General features: G+C 34.4%; 1 protein-coding gene across 1 annotated transcript in view; it reads left to right on the top strand.

Moving 5' to 3' along the window:
- The first annotated feature begins 330 nt into the window (after positions 1–330).
- Epha6 (EPH receptor A6) overlaps positions 331–17,300 on the top strand; it is a 772,033-nt gene continuing 755,063 nt past the window's right edge. Inside the window, exon 1 of the mRNA XM_070030423.1 lies at positions 331–763. Within this exon, the coding sequence (XP_069886524.1) occupies positions 370–763 (394 nt within the window). The 5' untranslated portion in view covers positions 331–369. The remainder of the gene's footprint in view (positions 764–17,300) is intronic.

The raw sequence follows: 17,300 nt of genomic DNA, 5'->3' as shown, positions 1-17,300 counted from the left end.
AGGCGAGGAGCTGAGGGTGCAGCCCGCAGATTGCCCCGGCCACTCGTGACCTGGCCGAGCCATCCCATCCGCCCAGCTGTGCCCGCACCAGCGGCCAGAGGAAAGTTCTCGCATCCCAGGCGCCTCTGCACATCAGCTGTGCCTCCTCTACTTTGGGCTTTCCAAGTGCCCACTTGTGTCCAGGGAAGCGCTCGGACCGCCCCGAGTGCCCGTGGCACCTGCTGGTCCCTCCTTCTCCCCCCCCCCACGTCCCCTGCGCCCCTCCCCCAAACCACAGCCCCAGCTCCTCTCGCTTGCTCGCTCGCTCCTGCGCGCGCGCTCTCCCGGGCCCAAGTGAATAGTCCTCGCGCGAGCGGGACACGGCGGTGGATGCAATTCCCTTCGCCTCCAGCCGCCAGGAGCTCCCTGGCGCCGCAGGCACCGACCTCTTCCCCAGCAGCTGAGCAGGCACCTGGGCAGCCTGGACCCTTGTGCCCTGCTCCCGGGGCCTCGCGCGGGGGGCGCCCCGGGACACCCCCTGCGGGCCGGGTGGAGGAAGAAGAGGAAGAAGAAGAGGAGGAGGAGGAGGAAGACGGGGAGCAGGACCCCCACTGCCCGCGGAACACTTGGCTCCGTCGCTGCCACTTCTTTTTAAAGGGGAGAAGAGAGCCTGGGAGAGCCATGGGGGGCTGCGAAGTCCTAGAATTTCTTTTGCAATTTGGATTCTTTCTGCCGCTGCTGACAGCTTGGCCGGGCGACTGCAGTCACGTCTCCACCAACCAAGGTAAGGAAGGGGCAGGGTGGGGTAAGGGTCGAGGGGCAGGAGGGTGTTTAGAAGATTTCAAGCTGCTAACTTCGCCCTGACTCAGTTTCTCTGGGCTCGCCACCTGAGGGGATCGAGGATACTCCCTGAAACCAGCGCGCTCTGCTCCATCCACACCGCCCCAGGACCCCAGGGCCCCACACATCAGCTTCCAGATTTCTTTTCAAAGGGCATCAGCAGCACGTGGGTCCAGTCTTTGGTGGCTGCGGGATTGCCATCGCCCCCCCCCCGCCCCAGGTCAAGCTTCGTGGCACAGACCTAATGGAGAATTCTGGCTCTTGGTGGTCTCTCATAACAGGGTCACATGTGGATTCTCCCACAAGCCTACTTGAAAGGCAGAACATTGCTTCTGCTTCTACTCTGGGAGTACTAGCCTTCGGCCTCCAGTAACTCTAGGTCGCCCTGGCCCGGCACTCCTTTCTTAACCCTGTTGGCCAGCCTATCCACACCATGAAATACACACTTGAGCAAAATTATTCTGAGCTCACGTAGTCACAGATCTGTGATGAGCTTGCTAATTCTAGACAGTGGGGAGTAGATCAGCATGATGTGTGGATTTTCTACTTGGGAATATCTTCTTCGTTAAGTCCCTGTCACGTTTCCTGGAGGAAATTGTATGTGGATAAAATGTCAAAGTGAAGGTCAATAGTTTGGGAAAAGTGATTTGAAGCTCTTAGAGCATTTGCTAATGTCCCTTCTAAATCTTTAGGCAACCTATCTCTTTGGATTTCTGTTTTACTTCAAGATCTGTCAGACCACCACCTGCCTGTTCTACATCTCCTTACACTAAGTATCAAGCAACTATGAAAGTTTTCCTTTCCATACCTTAATGGACTAGATGCCGTCACTGGCTGTGGATGACACGGCTGTTACTTATTTTCTGATTACCTCCTACTACTTCCGATATAAAGCAGGTGTGACCATTTAACACGTGATCATTTGGCATGTGTTTGGGGAGGGGGTTACATACTGTTTACAAATAATACAAACGGAACCCATAGGAGGGGGTGTACTTTTTGGAGGAAGGGGAGGAGGCTAAGAGAGATGACAAGTCAAACGACGCAGCCTTACACTTGATTAGAAATATGCATGCCCGTTTTATTTAATTTAGGCATTAATAGCCATTCAGAATCAATTTTCACTGAATTCTCAGTTATACAGTAGGCATGTTTGCTGTGCTTTCGTACCTGTGACCTTTTGCCTGGCAATAGGAAATCAGAAGTGCTTTGTGAATTTGGGAACAGTATATTCCTCTTGTGACTTTGAAGATATTTCACATAAGTGACGGTGGTAGCACCATGGACTTCTATGGCCATGTCTACAGTCTCACACATTCTCATTTGTTTGCAGAGACTATTGGTATTAAACACCAAGGAATAGTTTACTTCAGAGAAAATAGATAGAGTGTGAAGGTGGTGACTTAGTTCGTTGGCATTTTTTATTATAAGTCTAGGAAACAACCTTTGATAATTGAAAAAATCAACACTTGTGTTTTATACTTACCTACGAATGCTAAACAGAGGATTTGTTTACTCAAAATTTTAAACTATTATATGTAATAAGATAATTTTCCTAAATAGTGTTTTATTTAATGACTAGGTAATTTTTTTAGCAACCACTGTAAACCCTAGGCTTTCTAACTAATTTGAATAAATCATATATGTATGTACCCACATGACTAAAATGCAGTTCTATTAAAATCTATCATGTAAAAGTAGGACCTTGAAGATGATGATATTAAATTCAGGAATAACCTCTTGTTACACTTGTAGTATATTTTATTTGCTTATCTACTTAAATAACTTTTGCAACTATCTAGTGATGCTTTATCCAGAATACCAAATATATATATATAATCTGTTTATATCAATTGGCTTAAATTTATATTCATAAATGTTTCCTGCCTAATTTTCCCATTAGTTAAATAGGATCACTAAAATTTTGCTACTGGAACTCTTATAAGAATATGCTTAGGTAAACTACTAAAAGGTTAAGTAAGGTAAAATTTAACTGAATTCTTCAACCCAAACAGAGAAAGTGTCATCAAATATTTTTGCTAATCCCTAGTGATTATACAATTCCTTTTATAGATTAAACTGGCAGGTTAGAAATTTTGCCTGATAGTATTTTAGATTACTTTGAAATACTAAAATCACAACAAAAAGTTAACATCAACTTTCTAAATATTATTCTTGTAAATGTTTTAGAGATATTTCTTAATTTTGGTTCATAGATAACTAGTCAAAATATTGTCTTATATATCACTCATGTAGAATATTACATATTATATGTATACAACATGGAAAGGTTAAAGTAAAATACAAATTTAGTGTCTTACACTGTAAAATAAATGTTGGATGTATGAGTAACATTTTCTTTGGGGAAGACATTTTTCATTTTCTAGAAATTAGTATTAAATTTTTTTAAAGTTGTTAATTTGTAGAGGATCAAATTTCATTTCTACTTAAATTTTCTTCTTAACAATATTCCCAAAGTGAAAGTTTGTTCCTCTACTTTATCTGTACAAAATTATATGAAATTCTTCATGGTCAAAAAGAATAGCCCACATGTACCCTCGTCCTTCCATACCAGCCCTTCCTTCTTAGCCTGGATCAAATAATGACAATAGAAAACAGTGAACAAAGTCATCCTTCTGACATGATACTGAGGGTAATTTCACTAGAGGATGGATCTCTCCTGTTGTCTTGAGTAACTGTAAAGTTGTGCATTGAGCAAAGTTAACCAATTTCACTTTTTCTTTTGATAACCAAAAATCAATCTATAATAAGTCATGCTTTTTATATCATTTTTACCTGATTAAGTGAAAACACAAATTGTAATCATATCTCTTTCATTCTAATTTAACCTCCATTTCAAGTCATAGTATTAATGAGATACTTGCAATTTTTATTTAAACATCAGTTTTAATCTTCTGAGTATATACAACCTATCATTTATATACTGGTCTTGCTTCACGTGTAAATTAACCATGTTTTCTGATACAGTGATTAGTAGCCACTAGGCATCTATTTTATGTAAAAATTACTATTTTATTAAAGAGCACTTTATAACCTATGTGAGTTGATGCATCTTTCAGAAGTGCCTCCTGTTTATAGAAATAGTCAATTGCATAAACAAATACTTCATAAAGTCAAGTTATAATTTCAGTACATGGATCCAGTGACCTAATTTTATTGACATACTTGTGAGAATTGATTTTTTCATAAAATGTAATGACAAGAGGTGCAAGTAATATATTAGCGTGGCCAGTTGCTTTCTATGAATTGATTTTAATAAACTGACTAAAACATCAACCAAGGTGACACATATAAAGTGCTAGGCAGAAAAATATCTGCCCAACTAAACTGCTCTAAAATTAGTTGAAGTTCAGTACATATTTTTCACAAACTGTCATATTAAATATTGTTATATTTTAATGTAGAAATTAAGAAAAATATGAAACTGCTTCAGTGAAATTTAAATAAGGAAAATATTTAAAATGATGCTAAATTAGGATAAAAAGATGATTTACAGAGAATATTTATGGAAGATACTTCATAATAGATGAAATTGATTTTCAGGTTAGGGGTAAACATTATTGTAAAGATGTAAGGGACAGTTATCAAATGCCTCTTGTTAAACATAAGTACACCCTGAATGTCATTTTTATTTTAGAATAAACAATTTTTATCATTATTATGATTAACATCCAAAGTAGAAAGATATGTTTTTATATAGATTAGCGAAATACCGTCTGAGTATGGTTTGTTCTGGGTTTGAAATGAAAGTAACATAAAAAATGCTTTGGGTACATAAATAATATTTATTAAGGACCACTCCTTTAAACATCTTTCAAAAAATATCATAAACAATGACCAACATAACCAACATAAGCACATATGTTCAAATCATTTTAAAATAGCTGAGAGAAAAAGGCTTATTTAAAAAAAATAAGGAAGAAAGGCATATTATTAATGATATAAGAGAAATTAATGGTTAAATTATAGCTTTCTATTTTTACTGTGTTAATCAAAATAATTACAAAATATTAAAGTAAAGAACTTTAGTTTCTTCTTCAATCCTTGTTAATATAAACTCTTGAAGTATGGAAGACACCATCATTTTTAGTTCTGCAAACTAATCCTTTCTCTACCATGCAATCTTAGTGTTTACCCTCCTTTTCTATCTTCCTTTCCTCCTTCTAACTGCAGGTTTTGAGTATGTCAAGCCAAGCCCAACACTCATATATTTCTCTTCATTATACTGTTGGTTCAACACTTCTTAGGATTATAAACAGGGTAGTATTCAGTAGGTGTATGTTACATAACCCAAATAGGTTGAATTTACCCAAATAGATGTTAGCAAACATGTAATCAAATAAACTCATATTTATGCACACATAATATTTTATTCATTATATTATTATGGTACATGTAGGCTTCATTTCTTTAAAAAAATGAAATATAACTTGGGTATCAGTGGCTCATGCCTGTAGTCATAGCTACTCAGGAGGATGAGGTCTGAAGAATTAACTAACCCAAACAGAAAAGTCCTTGAAACTTTTTTCTCCAATTAACCACCCAAAAGTGGAACTGTGGATCCAGTGGTACTGTGCTAGCCTTGAGCAAAAGAGCTCTAAGAGAGCACCCAGGCCCTGAGTTAAGATGGTTCCAGGACACACATGTGTGTGCGTTTGTGCGCATGTACACACACACAAATAAAAAAAGTAAAAATATATCATTTTTATTCTTATCTCATTTTGAGTATTTTCTAGATTATACAATGTAGATGATGAAGAGAAAAGATAATTCATATAGGTATATTCTGTGTCCAGGAAGTTGGATAAGTGAATAAAACAGTAAAGCCTAGAAATTCCAGACAATAAAAGCCAGAAGACAGAGAACAAGAGGAGAGTCTTGCTATGGGAAATGGGAGTGTAGAAAAGGCCTTTATGGGGTTGGGGATGACATTCAAGACTAGTTCTCAAGGAAGAAAAAGAGCTAATTGGGCACAGAAAAAAGAGTGCATTAAAGGTAGAGGAAACTGCCTGGAAGTGAATGAGCCTGACATATTTGAAGTATTGAGTCCAGTGTGATTAGAATTTACTAAGCAAGGAAAAGAGCTGCAAAAACTGAAGTTTGAATGATAGTACCAGGATTCAATGGAGTAGAAAAACAGCCAAGGTAAGCAGTTGAGTTTTCACATTATCGTAGGTAAGATATAAAGCAAATGAATAAAGCAGGCTATTTTACATTTTAATAGGACTGTGGCTAGTGAGCAGAGATGCCTGGAAGATGCCAAGGGAAGATTTAGGCATCCTGCAAATTCAAAAAAAGGTTTTGTGGTGGCCAGACCTAAAAGAGGAACAATGAGAAGGGAAAGCTGATGGGCCTGAGTCAGGTTTTGGAAGCAGAATTTATGGGATTCTATTGTTCCTGCAGGAAAAAAAAAATTGTATGAATTCAACATTCTCTTAAGTTTCTTCTCAAGGAACTCAAATATTCCTTACTCCTTATTAAAATGACCTTGAAGACAAATGGAGTAGAACAAAAATATACAGCCCATTTCCCAGTTAGTCAGGTGGAATGGACTGTGATTTAAAACATAATCCTAATTGTTCAGCTTTTCTATTTCATGACACTGTATACAATGACTTTCTTATCAGATCAGAAAATGTAGTTTTCTGATGCTTGTCTGAAGTCATAACTTGCCATAGTCATTCTTTTTCTGTGCATGCACAAGAACACAACTAAGTAGGGATGTATTTTCATAAGGCAACATGACATCTGATAAAGTCTTATTTTAACTAACAAAGAAAAATATTTGAGGATTTCTAAATGTATCACTTTTATTCATGTTTTGATCAAATGGCTTTAATTGTAAGTAAAAACTGTCAGTTGCATGGATATTAAATAGGTATCCTCAGATACTTTGTCCAAGTCTTCTCCTTGGATTCTGTTTAAATTAAAAGAAACAAATGTTTGTCTACAAAACTTATGAGACCTAGAAAGTAAAATTTAAGCATATAGGGTATTCTTGGGGGCAGGGACAAGTGAAAAACATGTTTCTTGGTTTTGGGGTTGTTTTTTAACTATAATAGTAAATTTCAATTGGTTTAAACCCTTCCTGACCACTAGTTAACACACTGTACATTGATTTGCTTTTTGATAATATTAGAAGAAAATTATTTTAAAACTATATAAAAGCATAAAATTTCTAATTTGATCTTAGTTTGTATTTTGAAAAGTCATACTTGGAAGAAATTTCACCCAAACATTTCTAAATATTTTCAAATATATTCAAAGAGCTACACTTACCAAGGGAGTTTGAGCTCCCTTGTACAACTACAGATTAGAAAAATTATGTAAATAGAAAGTAATTCATCTTACAAGATGTTCCAGAAAAAAATTAATTATTCCTTTACAGGAAACAATATGACTTATTATAAGATTCAGGTCTGAATTACAAATATTTTTAACTAAAATGAAACATTGACTTTTTAACTATATGAAAAGTTTCAAGAGTAATTTTCTTTCCCAAAATATATAATCAAACATAGTTTCTGATCTTCATCACATCTAGTTTTAAATTTGTCAGGAAAAACTCCATGATGTCATAGGAAAATAAAGTTCTATAAAATGTATGTATCTTTAATTTTGTATTTATATATAAATACATAATTTCAAACATATATATGCATACATCAATGCTATATGATGTTCAAAATTTATAATTAAACATATCATATAGCATTTATTTGAAAGGACTATCTTTTATTTTATCACATTTTTTTCTAGGTTGCAAAACAAGTCATTCACCAACCACATACGAACTATGAGACATCATGCTAGTTACTGATGCTTTGATGATTATCCACAATCTGTTCTCTGGAATTTCAGTAAACTCTGCTTTTGTTATCTATATTTAACTATTTGTTATTTACTTTTCATTCACATGATGATTTTTATAAGATGAAGGACTTTGCTATAAATAATATCTTGTAACAGAAAAAAATGTTAAATGTTCTCTATGTCTTTATGTGCTTTTTATTTAAATAGTGCCACTTATTTCCTCTACTCTTAATTTTTTTGAGGTAGGCAGATATATTGTATAATTATCTGAAAAGAAAATACACATTCAGCAAACATACAATCATTGAGTGTAATAAAATATTTCTTACTGTGACTTTCCATAGACTGATGAGAAGTGAACTCTAAAACAGTTTGGAATTAACCTATTCTGGTATATTTATTTAAAGAGAGGCAAATTTTACCACCATATTTCTTGTGGAACTTTCTAAGTTGCCAATCTCAAGCAGCAGTGAGCATATGTTTTAACTGCACTCTGAAGCAAGAATTGAGATGGGAATGTGTGCTTTCAACTTCTGTCTTGAAAATATATCCAGCTTCTCCAGGGTTATTGCAACTCAGAGGGTAAAATGCAAGGAGGATGCAAGGGTACTGTTTAGTGCCCCAGCTATTGATCTATTCATGGACTGTACCTAGTGGATATAACCGAAAATAATTCCTCTTCCTCCTATTTCATTTAAAAACTTCAGATGTCAAAGCCATTCATTTTTATCATAGGAGATATGAGATAATTGTGGCATTACAATGTTGGACAAGAAATATACACATTACTCATGTAACTATAACCCCTTTGTACATCACCCTTACAATAAAATGAAATAAAAAATTTTAAAAAGAAAATAGATTTTAAGAGACAGAACTATCTCACCTATTATTTTGTTTTTGTAAGCTTAGTTAATTTTTGTGACTATGTGGATCTGATAAAAGAAGCATTACATATAAATATCTATTTGTCATTTATTTATTATATTTATATGATTAGATAGAGTTTTTTCAGAAAGTAGTCTTTTCAAAAGTACAGTCTTTCAGCTGACTGTACTAAACTTGGACATTTGTAATATTGAGGTACAAGAGCAATGCAAATTGATACATATTGTATTCAGTACATAGTGTATAACATGTGGCTTATGGGAAGACACTTGCTTCAATTATTAAAAATAGCCATCATTTTCAAAATAATGGATGAAGTTTATCTTCCTATAGGAATTGTAGTTGTGTAGAAACTAGGAAATAAAGCGGCAATGTGTTAGTAAGAATTAGCTAAACAAAACTGAAATCATTGTTTGCAGATTGGAGTTGTAGAGACACTTTAATTTTAGAAACGGAACATGTTTTACTCTTTACTATGTTGATATGATACTTTAATATTGTAAAAGATAATTGAAACTAAGTGTATAATTAGAGAATTCAATTATAGAGAAACCAGTGTGTGCGTTATTCAAAGAATTAATATCTTACACATCTGAAATTGATTTTTTAAAAGATAATGTAGTAGCTAAGTCATGACAAACATACCAAAGATCAAAAGAAAACAGAGGCAGGAAAACTGATGATGGTACTTTGTAAAATGAGCCTGTTGTTTAAGGATTCTCTCTGGTGATATATATTGAATAAAACACTCTGATCTGATTCCCTTTATCTCTGAGAATATAGACATGTTCTTTATTTTTTACAGTATCGAAACATCTTTTCAGGCTGTTTCTTTGAAGTTATAAAGAATTCTTAAATAAAATAATATTTATCTTGTGAATGCAAGTGAAAATAATTAGTAGTTGAAATTGTGCAATGGCATATAACTGAGCCAACTGCTAGATTCCATTGCACAAAATGCTGAAATAATTACAATAATTTCTAAAACAAAATGAAGTCTTTATAGAGGTTCACTTGTTAACAGCACCATAATGCTTCCACAAACAACAAAAACTCTAACACCCATGAAATTTTTAAGAATCTCAGCATTCAATAAGGGTAGCTCACTGTTACCTTGACCCTTTTACATATTACATTTGATGAAAAAGCAATTAGAAAAAGATGTTTTAACATAAATTTTATTGTGAAGGGGTTACAGCTATGTAAGTAAGGTTATGAGTATAATTCTTTTTAGACAATGTCAACCCTCCCTCAATTTCTCCACTCCTTCAACCCCTCTTCCTGCCTCCCAAGTTATAATCATTTCTGATGTAATGTCTATGGAGTATCACTGCTGAATTGGTTCACCCTTTGCCCCATCGTTTCTGTGATTCCCCTTCCCTTTACCAAATCAAATAAACTTATATATAAGACAAAGAGCACAACAATTTAAAAAAAAAAAAAACAGTGTCAAGAGGGAATAAACCAAAGCAATAAGAAAGAAAAAAGGAAATAACTGCAAACAGTACACTAAAGTAAAAAAACTTATTTTCATTTCTTGTAATTCCTCTTAATAATCACCCTTTTATATGGTCATTTGAACATAGCTATTGAGCCATTGTGTCTTATAGAAAACACAAACATGTAATTATGACTAGGCTTTTTGTTACTTTTTTCTCACTCTAAAAACCTTCATGATGAGACTATCTTTCATAATATAACACAAAATCTAAATATTCACAGGCTATATAATACTCATATTTGTTACTCTAAGTGTTTGAAAACTTTGGGATTCCTGATACTGTTCATATTTGTCTTCAGAAATTAATTGTATTATTACTTGACAGATCTTGTATTTTGTATTTGGGAAATATATTTCTAGAGTTGCATCAAAGTGGAAATTGTTGCCAGGACTTGATATTTTTAAACAGAAGAAAATCAATAGCAGATTACCCATGATTAGCTGTTGACATTTAGATTTGTACAATTAGAATATCAAAAAGCACTGAAGACTATCAATCTATCTTCTAAAAAAGAATAATACAATTATTTTCATATCCAATATTCTATGATCTTCCCTTTACTCCATAAAAATAGAACCAAGCTTTTCTGAACTAATTATTAAAATTATTATACATCCTTTGATAAACCTGTTACTGGTTTAAATAATTAATTTAAAAAGTCTAGACTGAACAATGCTAATAGATTGCTAATCAATGTGAATAAATAGATAAAGTATTTATTTATTCTTTTTATGATACTGAATTTTGAATTCAGGACCTCTTACATCTTGGGTAGATGTTCTACCACCAGAGCTGTGCACCTAAGTTAAGATTTGTTTGTTGAACCAGACTTGACTAAAATTGAAAGTATTTTGAATTTTGATAATTGAATTTTAAATATTTGTCATTTTAAATGCACCTCACTAAACATTCCAAAATCACTTTGATATACATCCCATTCTCCAGTCATAGTGTTTGCTTTATGAGAAGTTCTACCAGAATTCAAGAGGCAATCGTGCATGCAACACTGACATTAAAACACCCATTTAATTTTCTTTCATATACCTGTCACAGGCTCGTTTGTTGTCCAAATACAGTATTTTTCTTTTCCATGTGGTTGGTCTAAGCTTCAAATTTAAAATATGAAATCATTCTTTTTTAATGCAAAAGAAGGGCATATTTCATAGGAATTGGCCATTTGTATTTATCTTGGTTATATAATCAGATCAGAATGATTATGGTTTTAGCATTTATTATGCTAAGTTCTTTTTTTTTTTTTTTGCCAGTCATGGGGCCTGAGCTCTGGGCCTGGGTGCTGTCCCTCAGCTCTTCAGTTCAAGGCTAGCACTCTACCACTTGAGCCACAGTGCCACTTCTGGCTTTTTCTGCTTATGTGGTGCTGAGGAATTGAACCCAGGGCCTCTTGCATGCAAGGCAAGCACTCTACCACTGAGCCACCTTCCCAGCCCATATGCTAAGTTCTTTATATGTTAGCTCCATGTGGTGGGTTAATTCCATATATTTTTTCTGGAGTTATCTTTTAAATTATTTTTATTGTTTGGATATCAAGATAGGCTTTAAACCACACATACTGATTTTTTAGGTAATAAGGAAATAAAATGCTCATTTACCAATCACTGTAAAAATAGATTATGCACTACAGATAAACTTTCTATCAAGAGGTCAATTGTAGAATTCCAATTTAACTACAATTTAGTTATAATTTAAATACTATTTACCTTCTAGCTTAAATGTGAATTAACCCAAATTCACTTATCTCATTTCCACAAAAAAGGAATGTCTCATACCTACCTGAAAATTGGTAGATGAGAGAGATAATGATGGGCTATGAACTCTACCACTGAATTACAGCTCAGTCCAATTTTCTGAGATGTTAAATATGTATAGATCTTTACTCATCCTTTTAATTGTATTTTCTAGATATGTGATGGGTTCTGGTTAATGTTAATATATTATGCCTCAGAAAATGTGCCAATGGCAGACATTTCTTTTGAAGATGTATTCTGTAAAGCAATTGAATAGAATAAAGATAACTAAACATTCACTTTATGAATTTAAATTCAAGAAATGTCAAGCAAAAACCAGAATGAAATTTTTACATAAGGGTTTTTTTTTACCTTGGTCTTATTTATATGAAATAAATGTAATAAAAATACCCCAAATAGAAAAGTCATCATTAGAGAGAAACATCCTCTATTTGGAAACAAAATTAGGAAGAGAGTATATACCTCAATAACAGGGACCAAATTCTTTGGTGAGACACCATGAAAGGTTACAGGAGAATGATGACCAAAATTACAAGAATAGTCTGTTGGAGATTCAATCTGATGTGTCTACTTTAAAGTAATGAAAGAGACAGACATGATAATGATGATGATGATGATGATGATGATGATGATGATGATGATGATGATGACAACGACGACTACTACTCAATGGGAAGTTGATTTGAGGGCTCAAATACCAACTCCTGCCATAACCATCTTCCCACTGAAAACTTCCAGAATTGTTTACTCTGAAGAAATAACCGAAAATAGGAGTAAACATCATATAAGTCAAATGTTTTGTTCATAGTCGCACTCCTTCTCCAAATATGTTTCCAAAGATGGTAGATCTTTAGTCAAGCATAATTCTGCAGACTCTGTCCTGTCTTTGTAGGTCATCAAGCAGCAGATGGGCCAAGAATTCATTCCCGTCTGGTACTGATTTCTTAATTTCTTTCAATGAAGGAACATAGATCCAAGTAATGTGACAGATTCACATACCAAATTTACAAAAGACAAAGAAACCAGGTCAGGAAATAGACCCGTATGTCATGTCCTAAGTAAATTCTATGCTGAGATTGTATTTTCTATCTGTGTTTCAGAGGGAGAGTCTATGGTGACAGTATAGAGAGTACACTGGCATGCTGATCAAGTGACTCATATTTTGTCCTGGGCCAATGATGTGGTTTCTCAAGAATATTTAACACTCCTGCTTAAAGTACGTGATCCTTATGTATTTTTAGTTTGATGCAGATAGAAAAAAGGATCATTGATTTTACATTTGGCAAACTTTTAAGGGGGATAATCCTCCATAATGAAGAAAAAGAAGAGTACAATTAAACACAATAATCTCATTTTATAGATGAGAAAACTGGAATGCTATGGCCTTGTTACTGGAAGCAGAATTACAATGTGACCTCCAGGCAAATTAATACCTCTCAAAAATCTGTGCTCTCATCCACTGTGTGAAGCTGTGTCTTTTCCCTCTAACCATTGTACTAAAAAATAATTGGATTAAGGATATGTACTACTCTTAAGTATGAGAGAGGAAAATTGTTAGTTATTCTTCACTTGCTTGCTTGAACTTTTAATAATGTTAAACTTTTCCAATTCTACCATTAATGAGTGTTTCTTCTTAAAACTGTGTAAACACATATGGCGACTTCCTATCTGAAGGGAGCATACCAGGATCTGTTCTCAATTACTTTGTACTGGATTCTGACTTAAAGATTTAAGTCCTCATTAAATGTTTTTGAGCCATACATAAAGGATGAGGATGTATTTGAATTAAATTATGTATGTTGCTTCTGAGTTATTGAATATTTTTTCAAAAATTTTAAAATAGCTGACAAAGCTGTCTGTACATTTTTGAAAATTTTTATGTTGTTGTAAGGATGATGTACAGAGGGCTTACAGTTACATAAGTAAGATAATGAGTACATTAGTTGTTGAACAGTGTTAACCATTCCCTCATTTTCTCCCACTTACCCTTCCCCTGACCCCCTTTTCCCCAACATTGTAAAGTTCATTTCCAACATAGTGTCTTGTGAGTACTGCTGTTGCATTGGTTTACCCTTTGTCCTTTGTCCTACGATTTTGTTATTCCCCCTCTCTTTCCCAAATTGGATAAACATACATACAAGACACAGGTTACCCAAATCAATTTACAGGCAGTTGCTTACACTCTGCTAGAATTGTCTATTTGCATATCAGCACCTTTGTGTACACATATGCACATACATGACTACATACAATCTAAAACACTGTGCTACTTGCTCTACAACTTTAGGTTTCACTAGAGTGCAGTGGTTCACACAACCCTAAGTAGCTTATTTTAGTGTTATCATGAAAAGAATGATAAAGTTAAAGTGTACATTGTTACTTTTTTCTACCGTATTTCAGGTTGTATTACATTAAGTATTCCAAATATAACTTCTTGAGAGTACAGTACAGAGGAAATAAGTTCTAATTTAAGTTTGAATAAATGGATACATCGGGATTTTGTGCTTACAGAGGATATTTTCTCTGCAAAACACCAGTGTGCTTTACAGTCAGCAGTCTCTCCCATTATACACACAAATAAAAATGTATCTACAGATGATGGAAGGCTTGACACACTAGAAAATGTAAAGAAAATGACCACAGACTTTTCAACTGTGTTATTTTTGACTGTGTATTAATTTAATTCTACTACAGCACCTTTAATTCTAGCTTTTTAATGTGGAACACTAGCATAAAGTAATGTATGTTAGTGGTTGATTTACCAAAGAAATTTGTATGAAAGTTAAATAACTCGGCAAAACTGATCAAACGAATTAGTAACTGCAGAAGAAAAAAGAAGACTATGTTTTCTCTGTTAGATCAATGTACTTTTAAAATGAAATGGTAGGCTGGGTATGTGGCTCGAGTGTTAGAGTACCTGTCTAGCAAATAAAAGGACTGGATTTCAATCTATCATTAAAAATTAGAATCCAACAGTAAAATCCAATGGTATTAAATTGAAATATGATTGCTTTTTGAACTTTAAGTTTCTTGAGAAGCCATACCTCCATTCATTTCCTGATCCTCTTCCTCATGGACTCCCCATGACTTTTCTCCCAAATTGGGTCAGTAGAGTAACAAGCAAGCCACAGTTCCTACAGGAAATACTGCAGACCTTGTTCAAATGAGTTCTGAGGTCCATCCTGGCCAGTTGAATTTGATGTGTCTGGGAGAGTCATTAAGATTGTCCACTTTAATAAGTATCCTCCACCATTTAGATACAGATGGTTTGAGAAATACTGACTTGGGTATGCAACCTCAAAACATTTTAGTTCTTTACAAGCTGTAAGCATTAAAGTAGCACAATATAAGCTGGAAACATATTTACTTGTCAGATTTTGGATAAACTCCAAAATTAGATTATCTTAGAGAATCATCTGGAAAGGAGAGAACCAGAGCAGATGTAGACTTGAAGTATAAGAAACTAACTATAATTGAAGAAAATCTGATTGACCTTTTTGGGTCACAAGCCTCAGCATCATAGAAAGAACAAAACTCTTGATTGACAAATTTCCCATGACTAGACACTCTTTAGGATCAGTAATTCCTCATAAATACTCTTACTAAAGGGATATAACAAGTGCAATGCACAATGGATGATCTAAACCCAACTTATATTTAATCATTTATTTTTAATATAATCAAATAATTTCTTTTAGTATTTTAAGCCTTCTCTTAAAACTGGAATAAGTATCTCATACATTTTTTCTACTTAAAACTCTGTAGACTTTCTTGATTAGGTCCAGAAAAAATTACCGATCATTTTCCCCCTAGCCTCAGTGTATATATATATATATATATATGTGTGTGTGTGTATATATGTATATATATATATATATACATGTAATATTGGAGGTATATAATAACAGAATCATAAATCAAATTTCCTAAAAGTATAACATATCTTAATTCTTCTACTATATTTGAAACATCCTGTGTCACGTTAAAACCTATATTCTACAATATAGAAGATAAGTGAGTCATGTAGATGACTTACAATGTTTCTTTGACAAGAAGTTTGACTTTTAGAAATGATATGCTATGTCAAAAATATTTAATGCACTGAAAATACGTTGAAATACTATGGTTATTTCCATTTATCTGGTTAATAGTGAGCAAATTTGTGCCACAAAATGCTGTGCCCAGTATTGATCCACCTTCCATATGCAATTATTATGCTTTTAAAAATTAGTGGAGTACTAAAGTGTAGAATTAGATCAATATGCTTCTAAGCTTTATATTTTTAAAATGGCAAAGCATCTGATATTTTAAGGAACTTGAATTTTGAGATGGATGAAGTTTCATCTAAGAATGTAATGAGAAGATCATTTCTCACTGAGACATTTTCCCAGAAGTAGTTGCCTATATGAAACAGTATAAACACCGAGTTTTGAGGGCTAGTCGTGAGGAACATGTTAAGTTTTTCAGTTTATTATCCTTACCACAGTTTCTATGGTAATGATATTTTCATTATCATATTCATTTTGCAGATAAAGGAAATCTAGACACAAAATAATCAATCTGATATGGTACAACACAAAAACTGACATAGATCTGGAGTAAAATATTTCAGTGTTGGAAAGAGACATAGAACTTACTCTCTAGAACCTTCAGAGAGAACTAAATCTGTTAGCAGCTCAATTTCAGACTCCAGTCTCTGTAAGAAAGAAGAATCCTGTTATTCTGAGTCAGTAAGGTTTTTGTATGCTGTTAAGAGAACCACAGGAATCAAATATCCAGATGAAGAATTTTGATACAGTCATTATAGCTCCAAGATGTGTGTTCTTAATGAATATACTAAACTGGTAAGAGAAATGAGCAAAGGCAGCATCTCCCAGGATGTGAAAGAGATCTAGTTTAAGAAAGATAATAGGCCGGGCGCTGGTGGCTCATGCCTGTAATCCTAGCTACTCAGGAGGCTGAGATCTGAGGATCGCGGTTCAAAGCCAGCCCGGGCAGGAGAGACTGTGAGACTCCTATCTCCAATAAACAACTAGAAAACCGGAAGTGGCGCTGTAGCTCACGTGGTAGAGCGCTCGCCCTGAGCTGAAGAGCTGAGGGACAGTGCCCAGGCCCAGAGTTCAAGCCCCACGACCGACAAAAAAAAAAAAAAAAACGTTTAAGAAAGATAATAGACATTAAAAGAGTTAAACTAATTCTGAAACTAAAAGTGCCAGTTCACATGGCAGTTGGGTAAGAAACAGACCTATCGAATAGATTAAAGCTAAATTTATTTATGTGTTATCTGCATCTTATAGTCATAGCCATGAAGTTAATTTTATTTTGTATTTTTAGATTATCTGCATTTTAAGTGTTACCATCACTTGAGGTGAGGTGTGGACCATGTCAAACCTCAAAATGTTTTATATTTGGGAACTTCAAATTAATGGTGCATAATCTCTTTTTCTTTAACATTCATGAACTGAGTAGCAAAAGAGAAAAGAAATATGGT

The sequence above is a fragment of the Dipodomys merriami genome, unplaced genomic scaffold (assembly GCF_024711535.1).
Source record: "Dipodomys merriami isolate MVZ:Mamm:240054 unplaced genomic scaffold, mDipMer1.0.p SCAF_2, whole genome shotgun sequence".
NCBI lineage: Eukaryota > Metazoa > Chordata > Mammalia > Rodentia > Heteromyidae > Dipodomys > Dipodomys merriami.
The sequence above is the reverse complement of the archived record's forward strand: the minus strand, read 5'-3'. Positions and strand labels throughout refer to the sequence as shown.